At 39.2% G+C, this 22,852-nt stretch overlaps 1 protein-coding gene across 2 annotated transcripts in view; it reads right to left on the bottom strand.

Moving 5' to 3' along the window:
• Positions 1–15,876: 15,876 nt before the first annotated feature.
• The window catches only part of LOC117216751 (GAS2-like protein pickled eggs), an 89,492-nt gene continuing 82,516 nt past the window's right edge, over positions 15,877–22,852 (bottom strand). For both annotated transcript variants that reach the window (XM_033463733.1, XM_033463734.1), the window contains exon 8: positions 15,877–21,409. In XM_033463733.1, coding sequence (XP_033319624.1) covers positions 20,523–21,409 — 887 coding nt within the window. In that variant the 3' untranslated portion in view covers positions 15,877–20,522. The remainder of the gene's footprint in view (positions 21,410–22,852) is intronic.

Below are 22,852 nucleotides of genomic sequence, written 5' to 3'. Positions count from 1 at the left end.
TCGCGCAAATCAATTTTTCTTTTCTTTCTTCCCTCTCCTTGCGCTGCTCGTAAGTACATCAGAAGTTGTACCAATTAGATCGGATCTGGTACGATCTGGCATACGGAAGACAGTCTTGCGTGGTACTTTTTCAAGATTCTAGCCTTACAGTTGAGTAACTTGCACCTATAGGTAGTACAATATTTCATGGGTTTCGTCCAGGTCAATCTTCCTTCTTTCTTTCTCATACGCGTTTGAACGTGAGAAGCAGCGATTAAATTAGATGCAGCGTAATCTTGGATGCAGAAACAATTCTCGCATGCAATTAAACAATTTAGTCTTACGGCCTGATCTAATTTTGGTCTGATCCAGGATTCTGTTTATCGTTGTATTAATTTAGAGAATTGAATTTTTGATACGACAGTACCCTGATCGAACCCGATACCATTGAGAACCGTGAGTTTTATTTGCTACAACCGTCACATGCCTATCACATAAGGTATAATTGCATCGTACGAATGTCTCTATCTTGATATACAATGAGTTAAATCTAACTTAAATAGATCGAGCTATACGACAAGTAAAGTCAGATTAAATTACACCTGAACCAGCTTGAATATAAGTTACTTTAAATCAGCCTAGCGTCAGATCGAATAACTTGCAGCAGCCCAACTGGCCTATAGACTAATGATAGGTCCAAGTCGTGCACTCGAATCAAACCCTCAGTCACACACGTTCTACATAACTGATCTCTCCAAGCAATATTCCAGCGTATTCCAGCAAACTTTCGATACCATTTATGATACTCCTAATCCTCTACCAATACTCATTCGCCAAGTATGTTCCGGATCTCGCTCCTCTCTCTCTCTCTCTCTCTCTCTCTCTCTTTCTTTGGGGAGAAAAATTGCACGAATCAGCTTCCTACGATCTCTCGGGGAACCTGTTATTAGCACACCGAAGTCCGTAGAAAACTGGGTCTTGGATGTCGACATCCGGCCCCGCTGACCAGATTACGATACGCGCTTAGGAACAGTTGCCTAAAAATTCCGATCGCCGCGTGGGCCGGTACACGGCATGTTTGTTAGCGGCTCCTTCGACGTAATCAAAGTACGTAAGTACGCGCTCCATCGCGATTCCAACGCCATTGTTCCGTCTGTCAATTCTAATTGCACGAACGACGCCAACGATATTCATTGAAATCTCGCTCGCTACCTCCGCTACGTCGTTGAAACGCGTGGTACACACCGCGTATGGTATTAATCATTCTGCAAAGCACCTGGCTGCGGAGAAATTGTTCGAAACGTTTCTATGTGAATCTTACGAAAAAATTAGAGTGTTTCCAACGCTGTAAGCTATAGAAGGCTTCGTTTTCGCGTTTCTGGTTCGCGTACAGAGGCGTGAAGAATTATAGAAAACGCGAAAACTATTTTTACACTTTTTGCAACGTTAAAACAAAAATGAACCGAATCGTTTGTGTGATTTTGTATTGTAATATAGAAGAGAACAGATGTGGATACTGGCGAATAGAAGAAGAATCCTTTGAAGTCTAGGAAAAAATGGATTCTCCTGATCGTAAACTTCCCTTCCTACAATTCCTCACAGGTTCTCTTCGGATCAGGACTATGCGAATAGGAACGTCTTCTCGTCGAAAAATTCTCTTCTCGTCTTCTATTTCGATTGTGAAAGACAATAATTCACCGCGTGACATCTGATATTCTATAGCGTTCAATTTTCCCTTTGAGGAGACAATTTTAGTTTTACACTTTCTTGGAAAATCTCGAAAAAAATAACGCAGGAAACGCGATCGAGTTTATATAATTATTCACAACGCTGTATATATAGTGGGCTTTTATAGTGAATCTACGTTTCGAATATATTTCTGTATCTTGACAAAATAATATCTCGTTTGATTTATGTATTTTTTTCTCATAACGTCTGCGCTTACGTTACTTCTACGCGCATTATTTCACAGTTTGCTACTTAATGGCAGCTTAGATATCGGTTCGTTGTACGAAAGATCAGATTAAATCACGATTGAATTTAAATTAGATCTGTTTGATATTTCTCAAACGAGGTTTAGCTGTATCTATGCTAATAGACGAACATCAAAACTCGAGTGTGCAAATTGAAAATAAATTGAAGCGAGCCTAAGTGAATTACGAGCTGGAAGGCGAACGTGTAAATCAGGTATACATTCTCGAACGAAAAGAGAACAACGAACCTCGCCACCCATTTTTTTTCTCTTTTTCATTCCATTTTTCATTCACTCTGTAACCTTGTTGCGTGACGCGTAAAGCTTCCTTCGAGACACTGCAATTTACCGCGTCATCAATAAGCCACATAAAGGTTCATTACGAGTATGTGTCGACGTGCAATGGCGATTATTATTAATCATCCATCGTCCATCGATCCGTGCCCTTTTAATTATAACCTATACGTTCATTTACAATTAAAATCATCCTTTCCCTTGAACGTACTCGTACTTACGTTATTAATCTTCATCGTGCGAAAGGAAAAGAGAAAATATTTGAGATACACTCGCAGCCAGCCATTCTTTATCGTCATACTTTGTTTGCCAAAATTACGGCCACGATTACACATATCGAACTTTATTATTAATAAAATATCATCGTCGTACTCCAATTACACCTAATTGAGAAGGTTTTTCTCAATGAAAAAAGGACCTATAAATCTATGATGAATATATGCACGTGTATTGAATCGCTAAGTACATGTTGCCGTATAACGTTGCTTTTAAAATCAACGTGAATAAATTGACTTTAAATTACGTTAAACTTCATTTCCATTTACTTTTTATTTCCACGCCTTTTCACTCGAAGCACATACTCTTCTTCCTTATATTCTACCTATTCGAACGAATTACACGATATCGCAATAATCAGCTTAAGATACAGTTCTAAATTGAGTTCAATGCAACCCTTAAGCTGCGTAATAATTTCAACCAACTCGAAGAATCCACCACTGTCAGCATACAAACAGGATGCAACAATTTTTTAATTAAGTATCTCGCTTGTAGCTGAAGGACTCTCTCAACGAGAGCTTGTAAATCATATAAATGTTTCTAAATATTACACTAGGATACACTTATGCCGTAATGTATAATACGCTATTTTCTAATGAAATAGTCAAATTATCGCAAAATTGTTGTTCGTGTACTTTGTAAATAGTAAGAGAACGAAATTCTTCGAGAGCCATTACAGTTACCATGTTTGAACGAAGCTAGTTTCACGAGATTAGGGCCAACGTTTCCAAAGCAATTTACCCAATTTATGGACCCTTATCTTTCCGTATGAATCCTTTCTTCGCCAAGTTTCTCGATTATTTTCGATAATAACGACTAATTAGAAGATTGAGTTATAAATAGCGTGAGTTTTAATTATCGAACTGATGGTTTCCGGTATCCAGCGCTCGTCTGACACGAGCCCTGATGACTTTCTCGATGTACACCGTCCTCGAAGGCCTCTTTAGCAGCTTGTTGTCCGAGTCTGAAGAACCAACGCCACTTGTACCGTTCAGACAGAGTCGCGCCATTAACTTCTCATTAGCGTCGCGACCGCTTTCCACGAAACCATGCTACGACCATTCAGCTTCCCTCGTTGACTGTATTTTCACCAACAGATAGCTCGGGTCAACGTTTTAATTGGAAGGTCGTGAACTCGCGGAAGTCTTTCTTATTAACGCGTTACATCGTTTCTCCTCTTCATATTTCGCGCATATTTCATTGCAACATATGGGCTCCCATATAGCGCAGTTCCGCTGTAAAGTGGTCAAAAAATTGCTACCGCGCTCTCGTTCAACACGACTGTAAAATTGCTCGACTCTATCGCTTTCTTCGACTCATTTCTGACCAAATCGTATCCTCGGCTATTAGAAAGTTTCCTACGTTAGAGGAAAATATCGACAGATTGTTGCCTCGTTTATTCAATTTTATTATCAGAACATTTAAATCTTTTCTACGACGAATTTTCTCAAAACATTCAAGTCTTTCGTCAGGTTGGTGTAAGTGCAGGGAAATTTGTTGATATAATTTAGGTTTAAGATATTGGAATATAAGTAGAACCCAAGAAAAAGTATTAAGTTTTGGGTGAATAACCATAAGTTTAGGGTACGATAAGTATTATTATACTGTATATTGTTAAAATGCTTTCCTCGATCTAAGGAAGAGAGGAAATTGAAAAAAGTCGTAGGATCTAGACGAAGGACGAAATGAAGGCAAAATAAACTTTGGAATTCAATAATAAAAATCAGAATTCAATAACGCACGTCCAGTGAAAGCGAAATAATGGAAATAACACGTGAATAAAGTGTTCCATGAATGCGTATAACCCTTAACAGCTTAATAAGAAATACGAAGAATATTCTCGACGAATTTGTCTTTGAATAAAAAAAAAAAGTTGCTCAATCTCGTAGTCAGTCGTGCTACGACGATATTCTACTAATTATACGTGACAACGAAATGATCCAATCTCTAAATCTTCTTCACAAAGGAACCACGGAATAATAGTCCTATTATTCGCGTTAAGATCATAGAAAAAAGGTCTTAAACTATCCTGAAAGAATCAATAAGGGGACAAAGAGGGAGAAGAAGGTTAATTCCTTTTTTTGCCATTGAAATTCCAACCGACAAAGGGACGATTAGTCGCGATTAGTATACTTCTAACAGGAATGAAAAAAGAGTCTCTGTTGGCGCAACCTGGCTCTTTCATTCATGAATTATACGGGCGCCCTCTCGACGATTGTAAATTCATGAGTGTGGAAAAAAAAATGACTTGCCGAGCAACGCGATCGCCCGGTTGTTTGCGATTTCGTAGGCCTTCGGTCGAGCAAGGACCCCCAAGGTTGCCTGTTCTTTCGACCGATATGGCAAGCACGTAACCTACTACGAGCCTCATCCTTTACCGCCTGTCATCGGCGACCCTGACAGTCTCTCTCTGTTCTCCGGGGAACTACGACCTCTGTCTGAAACAACAACTCCGCCGGAGACAGCATTCGAACAGAAAATCCGTGGAATTTTGTACACCTTACAGTTGCATGATATTTTTTAATTGCTTCTCTTGCTTATTTCTTTTTTCGTTGCTTTATTCAATTATCTTGAGACAACAAGACATTGAACTGACTTTTTTGACGAAGGGAACTGATCCATGTTGGATATGGGAAGAAATTTTTGGGGGTAAAGAGAATTTTGTATAATATTTATACTTTCTGGTATTCGATATAACGCGGAATATTTATTTGATAAAGTTTACTTGGCTTTATGTGGAATTAATTTGGATTTAAATTAGAAAGAAGTTAGAAGGAGAGCGTTGAATATAAATCTAAGGAGGGAAAGGACAGAATTTAGAGTTAGAAGTTCTGGGATATTTTTATTAAATTTTGATTGTTCGTAGGATGCATGGTATTAGGTCGTCCAAAAAGTTTCTTTCGTTTTATCAGAATAAAGATTACAACGTTCGACAGATTAGGTTTCACGTTTGTATAAAGATGCGTCGTTGTAAAAGACGTGTCTGTAAAAGAAAGACACTTTTCGGACAACCTAATACACTAGAAATGAAAAGAGGTTTAGATTGAAAAATTGCCAAGTTAACGCTTTGTGTATTCATGTAGCCGCATTTTTCTAAAAATTAGACAGAAAGCAATATCTTCGCATCGTTTTAAAAACTATGAAGATTTGAAATATCAAAAGAAAAACGAGATCCTAACATTTTCTTACACCTAAGAGTTGTAACGAGTCGACGTGGCAAAAGAAGATTGAAAATCACTCGCTGTTAATCGTTTTTCCCAGGTCAGAAACAGAAAATTGTGACTTTGTATCGTCTAAAAAATTGGAAAGAATGAAACATATTAAAAGAAGGTTGAAACTTGCATGCTGTTAATCTCCATTAATATCAAAGGCTACTTTTCAATCAGTGGAAAATCGTTTAAACGGTGCAACGTGTGTATCGCAATACAAAACAACTAGAAACTCACCGAACTGTAAAAAGTATGTGGAAACGTGTGTCGTTCAGCCGTGGCTGATGAAAGATTAACACGAGCATCGACTCTAAAACGACTTATTAGCCGCGATTAATGCCAGGTTCGTACAGTAATAACTGTTATTCGTCGTTTGCTGATCCTCTTATGCAAAATTATACGAATGTATTATTACTTTGTATATGAAACTTATTGCTGCTTCTTAGGCTACAAAACATTCCTTCAAATCATATTTCATCGTGGAAACGTTATCATTAATATTCAATAAAAAAACTACCTATTTTTCCTAGCCTCGTTTCGACAAAAAATCTCCAAGTTATCAGCCAACTAAATCAGCATAATTTCACGTAAACAGCTTAATATTCTGCAACTTTCAATCTCGAGGAGAAACCTCCCATTTTCCAAATCCTCTCATTTCTTTTCTCTTTTCTTTTTGTTTTCTTTCAGATTTTCCTACAATTTCCAACTGACGCGAGGAAGAAATCATAAACACAATAGAAAATCGAGTCCATTCTGCGATTAATTTACGAGTTAATGGTATTAGAATGATTAAAGCAAGATAAATTTCCACGTCATTTTGCAATCAAAAATGTTCAACATCGTCCATAGTTACACCGTGTTTACGCAAATTCAAATTTTCATATCCACTGAAAAACAAGGATCTAAACAAAGATTTCTTTCATCCTGCGAATATCGTAACCAGACTGCGGATGTTGCTAAGCTTGTAGAAGATTTGAAGACGCGAAGATACGCAGAATACGCAGAGTATGCGAAAGTACAATACGTAAAATATCCAAAGTATCCTACTTTTCACGCTACTTAATAGATAAACCAACTTTCCATCCAAGTTCCATTCTCTCGATTATATTCATAAAACTGTGTATACGCGTAAATCCATACTTTGTATATTTTCTACACTCCTGTGTATTATCGTACACGTCCTATAAATTCTTCTACGTTCGAATCTTCCATAAATGCACAAACATCCGCAGTTTATCCATCATCCAACCGCTTGCATAAGTCTACGGATTAACGACCGATAAACAATGTTTATCGAAGCTGTGTTTCCTCCGCGATTCTTAAACAATCGTCCGCAACGGGAGCGATTTCGCGCTGGAAACGACACCTGGCCGTGTGTAAGTGTATGCACGCGTGTCGCGTCAAAGGAGATTGTGATACTTACCTCGAAACGCCAGATGTGCTACACACATCGGACAGATATTGAAATGCATGGGATATGCAAATAATCGCGGATAGACACTGGTCACTTGTGGATAGGCAGAGATCGTTGCCAGAGATCACTGGCGGAACGGTACACGCGAAAAACATTTCTCCCACGAGTCCGTTGGAAAATACGAGTCGTGGCTAGCTGCTGTTTTATATCATAATATGTTATCGGTGTTTACTGCCACTTGAGTGCAACCGACAGACAGTAAAGTTCGCCGATTGCGGGACACCGATTTTTCCCTCTTTCAGCGCGTCGTCTCTTTCGTTTTCTACGATATTTCTTCGCCTTTTCTTTTTCCTGCGCTTCGATAGCGCCACTTCCGGGTCACGTTCGATCGTATTGGTCTACTGCCGTTGGCAATTTGGTGTGCACATAATCGAAGAATCGCGTTATATCGGAGTTTAGAATGCAGCGTTTAAAGATTTCACTTTATAGTTTCGAGATTGTGACCGTCCGTTTGTTTTGTCATACATTTTTCAAAAATGTTATAAATCGGGGAAAATTACAGAGATGTAAATCACGGACGTAGGAAGGCAATGTTCAAGAGATTTAATTGGTAGACCGATCTGAAAATGCAAAAGTACAGAGAATATATATTAGGTTGCCCGAAAAGTGTCTTCCTTTTACAACGACGCGTCTTTTACAACGACGCATCTTTATACAAACGTGAAACCTAATCCGTCTTGATACGACAAAATGGATCATACGTAATTCGGTAAAATAATGTAAAACGAAAAATGTTGTGCATCCATTGTTTCCTTATAAAGCGAAAGAAACTTTTCGGTCGACCTAATATATATATATAGACTGAAAAGTTCGTGTAGCTTCTCAGTGTAAATAAAATGTAATTCTTTTTATTATAGGAAATATCTCCGTTCAATAATGTATTGTCCATTCTGATTTATAATCTTTTCTCATATTTCGCACAGTTTCATAATCCCACGTTTATCAAAATTCTTATCTGTCTCCAACAACAAAGTATCCTATCCACTGTTTAATTCCACTACCAAATTATTGGACAACGTAATGTTATGCAAAAACATATAAAATACCTGAAATACCTAGAGTATTCCTCGTTATATTCAATATATTAAATGTTGAGATTGAAGTTGACTAATTGAAGAACGAGTGGATGAATTTGCAATAGAAAAGTATATTGAAATAATTAAAAGTAGAAGTTTATGCTGATTCAGATCCTTACACTCTTAGCGTTTACTAGACAATGGAAAGATAGGGAGCACGTTCATATATTTACAGCAAAAGGACATTACCAAAAAAAGTTAAGCTTATAGCTTTGGCTACAGGCTACAGCAAACACAAATAAAAATCTGTTTAATTAGTTCCTTTGTTCCTAGACCTTGCAACCCAAAACATAGTGTATTCAAGGGTACAATAATATGCACCTCTTCTTATTTAGAATATTTCTGCATAATAGCAGTCCCCAGGTCATAGGTCACGGATATACGTAAATAAAGATGTAGAGTTTTTCTTGAAGTAGTTTCCTCAACATTAGACAATTTTCACGTTTCAATCGTCTGGGTCGTATTTTCTTTTGTTTTTTTTTTTAATTATTATCTTAGAATAAGAAATATTATTTAAAGATAGTATCAGATGATCTTTAAAATATGAATTTGCATAAATATCCGCAGTCTACTAATGGCTAGGGTGTACGAAAGGGAGGGAACCGACCACGCAATAGAAAGATGTTCGCGGTCGTGAAAGAGCGATGGCGTGTTAGTTCGGATTACAGACGGACTATCCTCTGTCGTAGGTCTTCAAGTCGGAGTCTTGCTTCTTCGTGTAATCGACTTCCTTGCACACGTAAATCGAACTTTCTCGAGGAGGCAAGCGTGCCACGATTCTTCAGCCTATTATCATATTAAGTCGATTAACAGCGGGTCGTTGACGTCGATTTGTCGTAGGTCGGGACAGGGAACAGTGTATCCATCGTTATACCTATGCTTCGAAATTAAATTATGTCTATATATGTATACGGTGATACAATAAAATTTCCTTGAAAGGAATTTATCGAAGACGTTTATCAGTGTTTTCATCAATATTGTGTTGTACTCAGTTTTCTTCGTTATTATTGCATTGGACAAGATTTTAACTTCTTTTGGTTGCATTTGAAGTTTTTCTACAGTAAGTTTCAGGATATTAAAAAATGTCATCACTCTGATTATATCATTCTTCGATACTGAAAAATTTCGAATATTTCGATATTCGAGAATTTTGTATTTAAAAACTGCGATAGTTTAATTTTCAATACCCAAAACTTTTAATTTACCAATTTTTTCGATATTTCAACATCCTAAACTCTAAATTCTAAAGATTATTTATTCGTGTGTTATCGTTTGTTTCCCAATGAAGTCCAAATAAATAATAAAATTTCATCTGCAAATAGGAAATAATAAATAAACTGCTTCTGGCATCGTTTTTATTTAAATAAGAAATTTCCACTTAAGAAAATACCACTTTAATTTGTTATTTATTATACAATAGACAAATAAAATTTCACCCGTCACTGTCCTAAAAAAAAAAAAGACAGCAACGTAGAAAATATTAGCGTATCTATCCTGTAGATCAAAATTTCATTCATACTGTTTCGCTCGCCCACATCACGCGGTTATCTCACCTTGCCAAATACCCCAAAGATTCATCTATGCAACATCACATACCGATCGTCCTAACACCGCATACCGATCCATTCAGACACCTCGACGTGGCTATTATTTCATGCTCGAGGAACCCGTTTTTGTCTCGGCAGTCCTATTAATATCGCGCTATATAGCAATGTTTCTATGAATGAAAACCGCATTCCTCCGGGAGGCATTCGTTCGAGACAGAACGAAAGCTGAGAGAGCAAGAAGTGGACGAAACAAAGGAACATAAAACGCGACGCGAGGCAAGAAAACGATGTTCGATCGTAAAGCCGCGGCTGTTAGTCGGCCTGTTCCCGAAGGTGCAATGGAGGTTGGAGGATGAAGAAGGGCGTAGGCTGTTGTTACGCGGTCTGGCACCACTTGTAAAAGGAATCAGAGGCACCTGCACACCGCCCACGAGGAGAGAAACGCCAAGGGCCGGTTATCCCAGACGCTGGAGGTCGTGTTCGATATTACTCGAGAAACGGTGAACATCTTAACCCTTAACTGGCTAATATATCACATCCGTTGCGCCACTTTGCCTGGCCTTTTCCCTCGCTGGTCGCGATGGCCAATAGGGGGGCGGTACCGAAACGATGTTATTAAGGGTGGCCATAAATAACGCGTTTCCTTCGCGACTACGTGAAATTAGCAATCGTATTTTCGACAAACATCCAACTTTCATCCTCCCTGAAACAAATTGCTTCGATACAAACCTTGATTCCGTTGATTCGAGGATGATTATAGCGTACTGCACGGATGTCGGTAGGGTTATCGGTAGACTGGCGTTCGTGCACTTTCGGCGGGCAATCTGAGGTGGTGAGGACGTATCGGGTGTTATTAAAGTACTTCCGTGTTTAATTTGAACAATGTTTATTTCCATGTCGAGTGTGCGTCGTTTTAGATCGTAACGTGACGGACGTCGAACTCGAGCGATAACGATGTAGAATTGATACAGACTTGACACAAACTAACCGTGACTATCCGTCTGTCTGACTAACCGTGCGACTACCAGCGACTACCGTGAACGATCCTGAACGACCCTGAACGACCCTGAACGACCCTGAACGACCCTGAACGACCCTGAACGACCCTGAACGACCCTGAACGACCCTGGACGACCCTGAACGACCCTGGACGACCCTGGACGACCCTGAACGACCCTGAAGGACCCTGAACGACTCTGGACGACCCTGAAAGACTCTGAACGACCCTGAACGACTCTAAACGACCCTGAGCGACTCTGAACGACCCTGAGCGACTCTGAACGACTCTGAACGACTCTGAACGACTTTGAACGACTCTGAACGACCCTAAACGACCCTGAACGATTCTGGACGACCCTGAACGACTATCCCGAGCTTTTCCTTGTTTTCTCCCGAGGTGGGGAGGGAAAAATCCATAGGCGATAAAATAATAAATTTTCCCTTCGAAGGCCCGTGGGTTTTTTAGTAAGTTCCAGGATTTACTCTTTTACGACGTGCTGTCCTCGGACGTCGTTTCGCGGGCCATGTGGCCAACACATATGCTTCAACCCTGGAACATTCTCTACGGTGATGGGCCACTACGAATCTAAGGGTGCAAGGATCCACGGAATGCATATAATATTTTTTTTTTGTTATTATTTAATTTGTACTTTACAATTTGTCCAGCTGAACATTTGATGAATTTTTCTAACCTATTTGCTAAATAACATGTGGATGTCTACCTCCAGCAGGATACCATCTTCCAGTTTGACTATTTTATTTCTTCAGTGAGGTTAGTGGCGTGTTTTCTTTTTAGTTTTCTTTCTATTGCATATAATATAATGAAATATCCAAAGGGTACTTGATAATACTTGGCGCTACTAATATTTCACATTTAAGTTTCATTCTTTTTTTCTTGTTTCGTTCGGAGAAACGTTAAATTGTACGAATATTCGCGGTCCAGTTAATCGACGAGCTCTGTGACGTTCTTACGAGTAGATTTTAACGGAGTTTCAAGGGGAGAGTCTTAATGTCTTTTAGGCTATTTGGAAATCATAAACATCGAGTAATTATCACGGAGATTGCCTAAGATTACGTACACTTTATAGCTCGAATTAGTGGTTTCAAGCATACATCCTGAATTGAAATATGTGACAGGAAAGTAGTGGTCTGTCCCAAATTCCCAGGAATCGACTAGAAAAAGTGCCATTGACGACTTAATTTATCCGATGTATCGAGGTTTTAAACTTTTATGGCTACAACGGTAGCCGGTTTCTAGGCACGTTAACGTTTCTTCCTGCGTTTATGAAAGGTTTACGCAATTCTGCTAATGTATACGTATTATCATAATGAACACTTATAATGTAGACACTATCATCCATAAGTATTTGCACACTCCATGCAATTTGTATATATATTCGTTTCCTATTTATCACAGGCTACATCCTTGTTCATCGCATATTAGATTTATGGAAATCAGCCGCCTGTTTCTCAAAAATTGAATACTAATCGTGCATCAGGATAACGAGATTGCTACAGTCAGAAAAAGTGGAGTTAATTGATTCGTCTCTCGAGAGAATCAAACAGACCAGCGCGAGGACATTTTTGAGCGATAGCGTACGTTGGACTGGCGTCGTTTTACTAAAACTTGATCGACCAACATTTGTCAGGAATTTGACCAATTAGGCAGAGCACCTCGACCGAGATACGCGGCGCGTTAAGAGCGAAGAAAACGAAGACACGACAGTGGAAGAAGTTATTAAGAAATTTGCATACCATAATATTGGACAGTGTGTTGGTCCACTTCGTGGGCGTGACAAATTGAGCCTATAATTCTGTCCGCGACCTTACTATCAACATCGAACCTACACATACTGTACTGTATCGTCGGTTTTTACTCGTGTCGCAGATAATAAAACAAAACGTGGTGGAACTTTAATTAAAAAGCTATCTCGAGTGTTTTCCCAATTGAACGTTGAAGCAGACGCGTCTGCAAGATGGCCGTGTTGATAAATGCACGGCAGAGATTGCGCAATAAAGTATATTTATTCTGCGTAAGTGAAACCCGACGTCCTGGGGAGGGTCGTCTTTTTTCTGGCGAATTTTCATACATGAAAATGGTCGAATTTGGCCAGAGGTGAGGTCGCCGAGGCCCGACAGCGTGGGAGGACTTTCACCTCGCCACTCAAACGTTCATTAAGAACCGAGTAAAAACGCGAAACATAATGCCGGCCGTCGTTAAAATTCCGAACGTTGACAAATCGACGCAAGCACCAGTCGCAACTTATCGTCCGCCTTTGTCCTAACATCGGTCGCATCAAAATATTCCAGAGACTTTTTGTTACTTTAAGAGAAGCTTGCTCCCCTTTAGGAGCGTCGTTGAATCGCTCAAAAGACAACGTATCTTCATAGACGCGTGTCCAACGATTTTTCAAAATCGATTTTCTCAAAAACTAAGCTTCGTATGGAAAGAACTCTACTTTTACATAAACAATCGCCTTCGAGTGTACGAAGAATGGCCCGTTTGTGTAACAGTTGCGGCCTTCAGGGCCCAAATTAGTACAAAATCGCAATGGTTGCGCGACGACAAATTAAACATGCAATCGTTCCATGGAATCTCGAAAATATATACGTATGCAGGTTTGGATTTGCGTACGCAGAGAACGTATGCTGCAATTTCCATGAGATCCCGCGGAGTAGCCAACGGAATGCGAAATGAACAGCCACGTTCGTTCATACGTATCGTTCAGCGTGTTAAATGAGAATCATTAGGACGGCATAAGTGGATTTTCTAATTGCCGCCATTACTTTCCTGCGGTTACTTTGCATCGACAATTACGAGTCAGCTCCGGTAAACAATTTGCTCTGGCAACTGTGAACCAACTTGCCGCGAACTGAATTATATCGTTGTCGCAACGCTGCCGTGATAAACGCGAACGACGAGATGAATGAAGTGTAACATGTTTTTATGGCGACTTTTTCCGCTAGTAAATGACCATCGGGACCTATGGCGATTTATTAGTGGAAAACAGTTACAGTGGTTTCTAGAAATCGATATTTCAGTGTCTCTGTGGTTAACGTTTCTACTTTCCAATATGTATAAATATGTATATCCAATATGTGTACGTATACGTCCAATCCGCGTTTAAACGCTTTGGTTACGCAATATTTCAAAATTACAATACGAGAATTTTTTAATTTCCTTTTTTTTTTATTTGCTACTTTAATGTAGTTGATAGTTTTCTAACATTCCATGACCAAGTAGTAGACGTACAATTTGAGGTTGTTGACTTGGAACTTTTACTCTCGTTGTGGTCTAATATTTCATAGCTTCGAGTATTTTATGTATCGACACTTCGAACGTCTAAATTTCTCCACGCTTCTCAAATACTTTTAATTTCCTTACGTTCTCGTATTCTAAAGTTCCAATTGTCGCCTCTTCAAGTGCTTAAATTTTGCAATTACCACGAGCCCGAATTTTTCAGAATCCCAGTACTTCAGAGATCCGATTTCCCAACGCCCCAATACCTCAAACCTTCAACTTCCCCGTATGTATGTACTTTCGATACTCGAAACTCTGAGTTTCTGTACGCTTCGACGATATCTGAACGCTTCAACGATTTAAAACACCCAATTTCCCAATACTTGAAATTGCTCAACCAATGGAGCATCAACAGCAATCCAAAAAAAGTGTGTACCTACCAGCGATGTCTCACAAAACGTTCGCTAATCGTCTCCATTATTTGCAGTGTACACGATTCCTCGGATGGAATCGTCGTTGTTATTATCGAGGCTACCGGGGCCTGTCATAAATCTCCCGGCTTGCGGCCGGACGTTTTAAAAATGGCTCCCTTCCGAGATCCTCGTGTATTATAGTGGATGGAGCCGGCAGGCCCCAGACACACAGAGGAAACCGCGTGCTGACTCACGTATACACGCGTGCGGACTCACGCCGCCAATGTTGGGCCCATTGTTGGCGGCTGCTGGCTGTCCGAGAACAAGAGTCGTCTCGCCATATGCGGCAAGGACGCCGATGACTCCTGTCTATTGGGTCTCGTAACGGGCCTCACGCTCCTGTTTACCTCCGCTTAGAGCCTGCGTTATCGCAACAAAGTTCGCTATTGACACGTTAGCGTACCTGCAATTTCTTCTACACCTTATCCGATGTAATTGAAATGACGAAATGTCTTCTGGATTAAGCATTGTGTACGACGATTCATTTTTCGGCTATCGTGTTCGATATTTTGGAAACTAAGAATTAGATATTGGGTGTAGCTGGTGTATTGGATGTAAATATTCGTATACTGGATATTTGATATTTTGAGAGATTTAGATATCAGGTGTTGGCATTGGATGTAGCTGGTGTATTGGACGTAATAATTTGTTTACTGGGTGTCGTGTTTCGTATTTTGGAGATTTAAAAATTAGATATTGGCATTGGGTGTAACTAGTGTATTGAACGTAATTATTCGTATACTGGATATTTGATATTTTGAGAGATTTAGATATCAGGTGTTGGCATTGCATGTAGCTGGTGCATTGGACGTAATAATTCGTTTACTGGGTGTCGTGTTTGATGATATTTTGGGAATTAAGAATTCGGTATTGGTATTGGATGCAACCGATGTTTCATGGTCTTCGTACAGCATCCAATACTTTGGATATCGATGCGAACATAGTCGGTTCTATACGTGACAGTGTATGGATTATTAGAATTCTATTATTATGTTTAGTATCTTGGAGAAGTAATATCGCGTAATGATGACGAAAACTTGAAGTAAAGTATTTAGTTAACAGTTAGATAAATATGATAGGTGTGGAATCGTATCATCCTTCATAGCATCGTATATGTGAATAATATATGAACTAAAATATTTGGTACTTTTATTTTGAAAAAATATTATATATAGAGATAGCATATAAAGTAAAATAATGCCATAAATGACAGTGGCTATGAACATTGGAACTTATATAGAAATAAGCATAAGAATAAACTACATATGTACATATAGTAATAGAACAATTACTTAAAGAAAAAGCGGTACAATGATTTTGTCAAAGCTTTTTATTGTTTTTTTTTTTATGCAAGTTTTCTCTCAATTTACAACTTCTCGTAGATAAAATGATATAACGTAACATACTCAACGTTGCGTATAATAATCATAATAATCAATCAGCATCGTCATTATCTCTGACAATGATGATAATAATATCGTAATAATAATAATAATCGCAATAATAATAATGATCATTCTTAATAAGAATAATAGCGATAGTTCCGCAATTCTTGCAATAATAATATTAATATTGGTAATCATCGATATTATTTATTTCTTGTCATTTTGCGGATAAACACCGCAGCTGCATGGGGTTATGAAGCTTAGGCTTAAAAATACGAATGGGGATGTTCACCCCCGCGTTCGAGACTTTGAATATCTACGAGCAATTTTGTAGCATGCCTTCCGGAACGAACTGTGGTCTCTAATATTCTTTATTCCTTTTTTTTTTTACGTTTCTTTTATAAGAAGAACAGTTCGGACGTTTCCTCGATGGAATTTCCTCGAGGAAATAGCGCTTTGTCGAATTGGAAATCTTTGCCGAAGAACCGCTTTTGGACGGGAAATATTTGACAATATTTGCTTGGACGTGCAATTTTTTACGTATTTTTATTTATTCGCTAATTTTTTTGCAAGCTTTTCTGTCATTTTTTTGTAAAAAAAATCGCGCTTCTATAAAGTAAAATTATAACTAAGAGGGAGTTAAAATATTTTTCTTGAAACCGATTGATACCGATTCATTTTTGAAGACGTTTTTCGTTAACCACGATATAGAGAACGCTTACTTTAAAACGAAGTATGTATCTTTGGCATGCATTATATAGAACAAAGAGATAAAAGAAGAAAGACAATTTTCATAAGAAGGTACCACGTGGTTTAAAAAACGTCTTCAACAGCGATCTCAATTCCAAACAGGTCGCCGATCTTAATTACTCGAAGATCAAAAAAGAAAAAAGGAAGAAAATAATTGGAACCTCTTGCTTTTCAAGTATCGAAGAAATCTTTTAAACGAAACAATATTTTCTACCCGATTGGAAACATAATTTTTAGATCATACGGTGTTTCATAATGTACCAAGAAAAAATACAAAAAAAAGCAAAAACTAAAAGAAATTCCTGTTTTAAATATTACATTCACAAAATTTGTCTCGACATTTATGAAACTCCCTGTACGAGCTAAACCTCAAACCTCGTTCTCTTGAAAAGCAAACAGCCCGCGAACTAAAAATAAAAACGCAGTAAAATTAAAGAAAAGTCAAATGAAAATAATCCACGCATCGTTCGAACGTCACAGAGGCGACACACAGTAACTTCCGGAAGTGCACCTAACGTGTCTTACTAAAAAATAATTCCCTTTCTTTCTTTTTCCTTATATCGGGCATACGTACGTTTCGCGTTACAATCTCTACTCGAACATCTGGTCAACAAAATAAACTTCTCTGTCTTCCTGCCGGAAGTGTACCTCTTAATTCGTAATCGGCGGGGACCAGAGTTTCCGTGGCGGGACGTAGTCCTTGTCGAAGAAACTTCGAGAGGAAACGAAACATCGAAAAACTTGGAGAGGCCGACCTTAGGCCGTAAGGACACGATTTCTCTACTAGGCTATTATAAAAAATATTAGCTCCACACTTTCAGCCTCTTTCATCTTAAGTTCGCTGCGTTTCACTCGCGCGTCTCGCTTCGAAACAATTTTTGATTAGACGCCATTATGATATCTCGAAGTATTTTGAATCGATGGTGGACACAGAGATTTTGTGATATTCTTTTCTCTTTATTGTATATATTTAGAAATTTTCCAAATCTCGTTTGCAACTATAGAACTGAAAATTTGGAATTACAAATTTAGAGTTTAGAATTAGAAATATACGTAGCATAAAAAGCTTAAAGTATCTGATAATCATTTTCGTATTCATTTTGGAATTTTTCGATCTTTTCTACGTAACTACGAAATCGAGAAGTTAGGATCGAAGATTTAAAGGTTAGAGTTAGAACTACGTACAATGTCTTTTACGAAAATATTTTCAATTTTTGTTTTGCAACTACAGAATTCAAAATTGTAGAATTAAAAAGGAAATTCATCAAATTTCTTCACCTTGTTCCACAATCAGAAATATGTGTCTTTAAAGATAGAACATAACCTAATTGACATTGATTCTTCCACACGAGGTACCAAATACTCACTCACTCGAGTTACATTCTGTTGAGCAATATATAATTAATTTACAGACGTTCAATTCTGCAGCAAGGACACTACGTACAATTCTTATGCAAAAATTTCCCTGTAAACTTCCATTTTTCTAGTTTCCATGAAGCTGACACGCGAAAACTGAAACACGTCCCGCCCGGACGCCATTTTCCCCTCAAGACACTTGATACAAAATGCCGCTACGCTCGCGTTTTGGTATAAAAAACATTGAAACATTGGAATGGCGTTTTGTTCGACGACACGTCGCTATCTACAATAATGCAGTCTGTTTTCTGGGGTGAATTTGATTTCTTTTTTTTTTTTTTCTTGCTAAGAAACCTTCGTTTCTCTCTCCTCTACTCTGTTTCTAACCTATTCCTCCTCGACTCTGCATTGTTCTCGTCGTTTATTATCCTCCCATCCTCAAGAGAACTCGCAACGCGCAAATAAATCGTCTTTAATAAATATAACCGATAGACTATATAAATAAATAATTTCTCGCCGGCCCGGCGGCCGTGGTGAACGATCGAACGTAGAAATTCTGACTGCGAAACCCGAGATCTTCTCGTCGATCCCCCGACGATCGTTTCTTCTTCAGCGATCGCGATCGTCGAGAAATCGCGATTCACGCTCGTCGACCTCTTATACGTACTAAGCTAATGAAAATGATCACGAAACGGCGTGATTCTCTTTTTTCCTTTTCTTTCCTTGTTGTGATATAGCTCGATGTAACTTGTGATCGATCTGTGAGATTCTGTTAGGTTAGGTTTAAAGAAAAAGCTTTGAAGTCGATATCGAAGAAGATTCTGTATTCGTTTTTCTGCAAAGTTTCATGCAATTTTTATGTTCATGTACGACTTTCATCATTCTATATTTAATCTTTCACGAAACTTTCTGTAATTTTCTTTTATTACCATATTATATGCCCCAAATCTTTTTCCAATACATAAATATTCAGCCCCCTATAATTCCTCGGTCGAAGAATGTCCATTAGCTCCGCAATAAAAAAAAAAGGAAAAGAATTCCTGGTAAAGGAATTCAATAAAGCAAAAGGGAAGGCTGCAAAGTATCGATCACAAGACACTCGGAAAAAAGAACATATCACGACAAAAAAGAGAGATCGCGTCGCGTGTGTCCACGGTGCAAAGGTGCAATCTCTCGTCTCGGATGAATCGACGAGCTGTCAGCCGGAGTGCAATTAACTGACTGGAAGCAAATCGATCGGGAAGCCATTAACGCAAGAGCCGTACACCAGCTAATTGCCTGCTTGAATTCTGTCTGTTGTTCGTCAATCGAAATCGTTGTTGTTCATCGACGAGACGAGTCTCCCTCGCCCATACCTACCTAACCTACCTTTCTTTTTTTTTTTTCGTTCCCTTCCACGTCATCATTTCAGCTTCTCTGTCGTTCTTCCCCTCCTATCGTTTTTTTCTTCTTTTTTCTTTTTTGATCTGTTTTTTTCAATTTTTTTCATTTTTATTTTTGATCACCTTATAATCTTACTTGCATCACGAACGTCATCTCGTTCAGCACCATCCAAGCACCACCTCGATATACACGTGACTCCTACGAGCTAACTGATCGACCCCGTACCGTTAAGGCCCGTTAAACTTCCACTCTAATCGGACACCTTCGATCTGCTATCGCACAACACGTGGAAACGCGGATTTTTTTACATTTCAAAAAGTGGATATTTGGGATTTTTGTGAATCGTGCACAGGTGAGAAGAGGCTGATTTACCCTTTAAGCATCGTTTCGCGGTATTTAGGTATAAAGGAATTTTCTCTTCTTCAAGGGGGAAAAGGACGTGATTTCTATTCCTCTAAGATAATTCACAATAGAAAAGGGAACAATTTTTTCTAAAACTCTTTCAGTAAAAGCGTCGCTATTTACAAAATGTTCCAAGAGAAAAGAAATCTCCCAAGCACCATAGAGACACGTTTCATGAAATTACAGGGTTCCCAGAATTAGACCAAAGGGAACTATCTCAAAACTCCTTTCTAATCCCAGAGCATCAGTTAGGCCCATTTCTACCAGCGATCATTTATCGATGCAATTGGGATGAGTAGTCTATACTAATTCAGGAAATCTGCATGTAGAACTGTTTCGACCAATGTTGATCATTGAACGATGCAACAGAGACACCAATGTTACGCTAATTCGGGAAACACTGCATTTTAAATTAGGATCATCCTAACCTCACTCTTTCCCTTGCTTAAACACCTTCGGAATCACCATTTCTCACCTTGCAACACCTTTCACACCCACGTCTCGTCACGTGTCCACGTACAATCAACAGAGAATCTGCTAAATCGAGGGCGTCACGAGCAAGGAAGCAGCGAGAGCACTGGCGAGGCTCCGCGTACACACAGTCCAGCCTACGGGCGATCGAGGAGCCCGATGACCTCGAGGACACGCTCTGAACCAGCATCATCGTCGCCCTCTAAACGTTACTCGAAGCTCATAGAGAGAAGCTCTACATGCTGTCAGACGCGACAGACATCGGCCTCTTGTACACTGGCGCCGGTATCCTGGAGAAACCTCCCCTCTCCGAGACAGGCTTGGGATCCTTTCTAGGACTGGCCGTCATCTGATTGTCCTGAGGCAACGCCACGGTCCCGTTACCATCGATCCACGCCCTGGTGAACTCCATATTCGCCACGCCGTCGCCAGAGCTATGCGACTGATAATCCCTCAAAAGATCCTGAAGCTTCTGAACCACTTCACGTTCGTCTTGCAAGTGGCCAACCTTTTGTAGAATCTGCTCCAAGAGAGGATTCACCTTGGTCGGCGAAGATTGAAGAGATCCAGTGGTAACTTTGATTCTTCTTCCATTTCTGTCATATTGGATACCACCGTTGGAGCTTTGCCTAGGCAGACTTTGCCTGGCTGGACTTTTCCTGGTGAAATTAGGGGTGGTGGCACAGGTGGCTGGTACTTGAGGGTTCAGGAAGGTGTCTGATTGGATACTGGGTCTCTGTCGAGTCTGTCTACCGTTCCACGTGTTACTACCACTCACTGGACTCTGACAGGTTTTTGGTACTGGAGATGCTTTGCTTAGACTGCCTGTTGGAGGTTTTCGAAGGCTGTTTCTGATGGTTCCTCGTTTGAGAGGACTTCCTTCTGGACTGGAATTGCTGTCTCTGGGTGTTTTACTGCCTGAGGAAGCTCTTGAGACGTTGCTGTTTTCACGTACGATGGAATTTGCTCGAGGAGTTCGGTCCCCGGAGGAAGAGGCCACGCTTCTCGAAGGCGAAGCGCGGAGAGGACTGGCTGGGCCTATGCGAGTCTTTCGAAGGCCTGTCTCGATGCTCTCTGTCTCCACGCAGGACCTCTCCTCAGGTTCAGATTTCACGGGTTGCTCTGAAACAAGGAAACAAAGGGGTGTTTCTTTTTTTCTCTTATTATCGAATATATTTTCGGTTAGGATGTTACTGTCCATAGGGCTCGACTTAGCTGTTGCAGAATTTCTGAAGATGGATTTGGGAAACGAGAGAGATATTTTGCTTGTGTATCATTTGAGTATAATGTGTGGGACTTACCATAGGTAAAATGATTTTAATATCGCGTTGCTAAATTGATATGTTCATAGTTCTATAAAAGTCTTTAGGAGAATAGATTGAGCTTACGTCCTGAGATTCTAATTTCAATAAAATATAAATTCCATTTTATGATATTTTTTAAATTATTGACAGCACGTTTCCAAAAATTCAACGCCTCAAAATTCACATTACAATTCACAGTCTTATTGTAATCTCTACTTATAAATCTCCTAAAATCATTAAATATACATTCTGGTTTGAAAGAGCAAAATTAGTTCTACGAATGCGTTCGGTATACGCAATCGCGATTGCGTAACGTCGAATCGCGTTGTTTCCGCGTGCAATCGCATGCAAATGTCAACCAGAGAGCGTCACCAGCTCCCTCCTCGCTGTTTATTCAAAAGCGTACTCGAGTGGATTTCGACGGGATTTAGGATTCGACGATCATCGCATAGCACTGCGTGGGCAACCTGCCTGACTTTTTTATATCGCAATTTCGACTCCCCCCCCCCCCCCCATGACATAGCCAATAATATTTCTCGCCAACTCTCTATTAAATTAACATTATCCGCTGATTTTTCTTTGGATTTCTTAATCGGTAAAAAATGTAAAAATAATTTTATTCGAGATGATATTTATCTTCCAAGCACACTATAACTGTTCGATCTTCTTGGTTGAATTCTGACGAATTTGAAATACTTTATAAATGAATTACATTATTGTATAGAAAACTTATAATAATCTTTCTTTAATTTGCTCGGAATTTCCTAAATGTTGGATTTCTTAAAGGAAATAAGATTTAATTTAGAAAGCATCGAATTATACCATCGCATTTGATTAAAAGAATCTTACAAATGCAATCCGCAATTATAAGAAAAATGTTAGCAATTGATTGTTACCTGTAATACGCGCAATATCCCGATCTAATTACGATTTTCTCGAAGAGGAAAATTTAACTCGCCACTTTCTTATCTTTACGATTTCCTTGTTCGGTGTAACTGTGCAATTTTAATCGTAGGAATTAGGATTGTGTAATTTCTGTAATAGCAGATGGAATCGTTCACGTGTACGCTCCTCATTAAAAGAAAGGAATACACCGAGACGGTCTTATTGGGCGTAAAAGAAGCTATTAGCGAAGGTTTGCCAATTACAGACGTATAAATGCGTTTTACGTCGCGAGAACCAGTTCGAAGGAATCGTAAAACGCAGCTTAATGGCTCGCGGGATCTTCGGTGTGTTGCCAAAAACAATTTTTACAAATGCT

The sequence above is a fragment of the Bombus bifarius genome, unplaced genomic scaffold (genome assembly GCF_011952205.1).
Source record: "Bombus bifarius isolate JDL3187 unplaced genomic scaffold, Bbif_JDL3187 scf7180000007973, whole genome shotgun sequence".
NCBI lineage: Eukaryota > Metazoa > Arthropoda > Insecta > Hymenoptera > Apidae > Bombus > Bombus bifarius.
The sequence above is the reverse complement of the archived record's forward strand: the minus strand, read 5'-3'. Positions and strand labels throughout refer to the sequence as shown.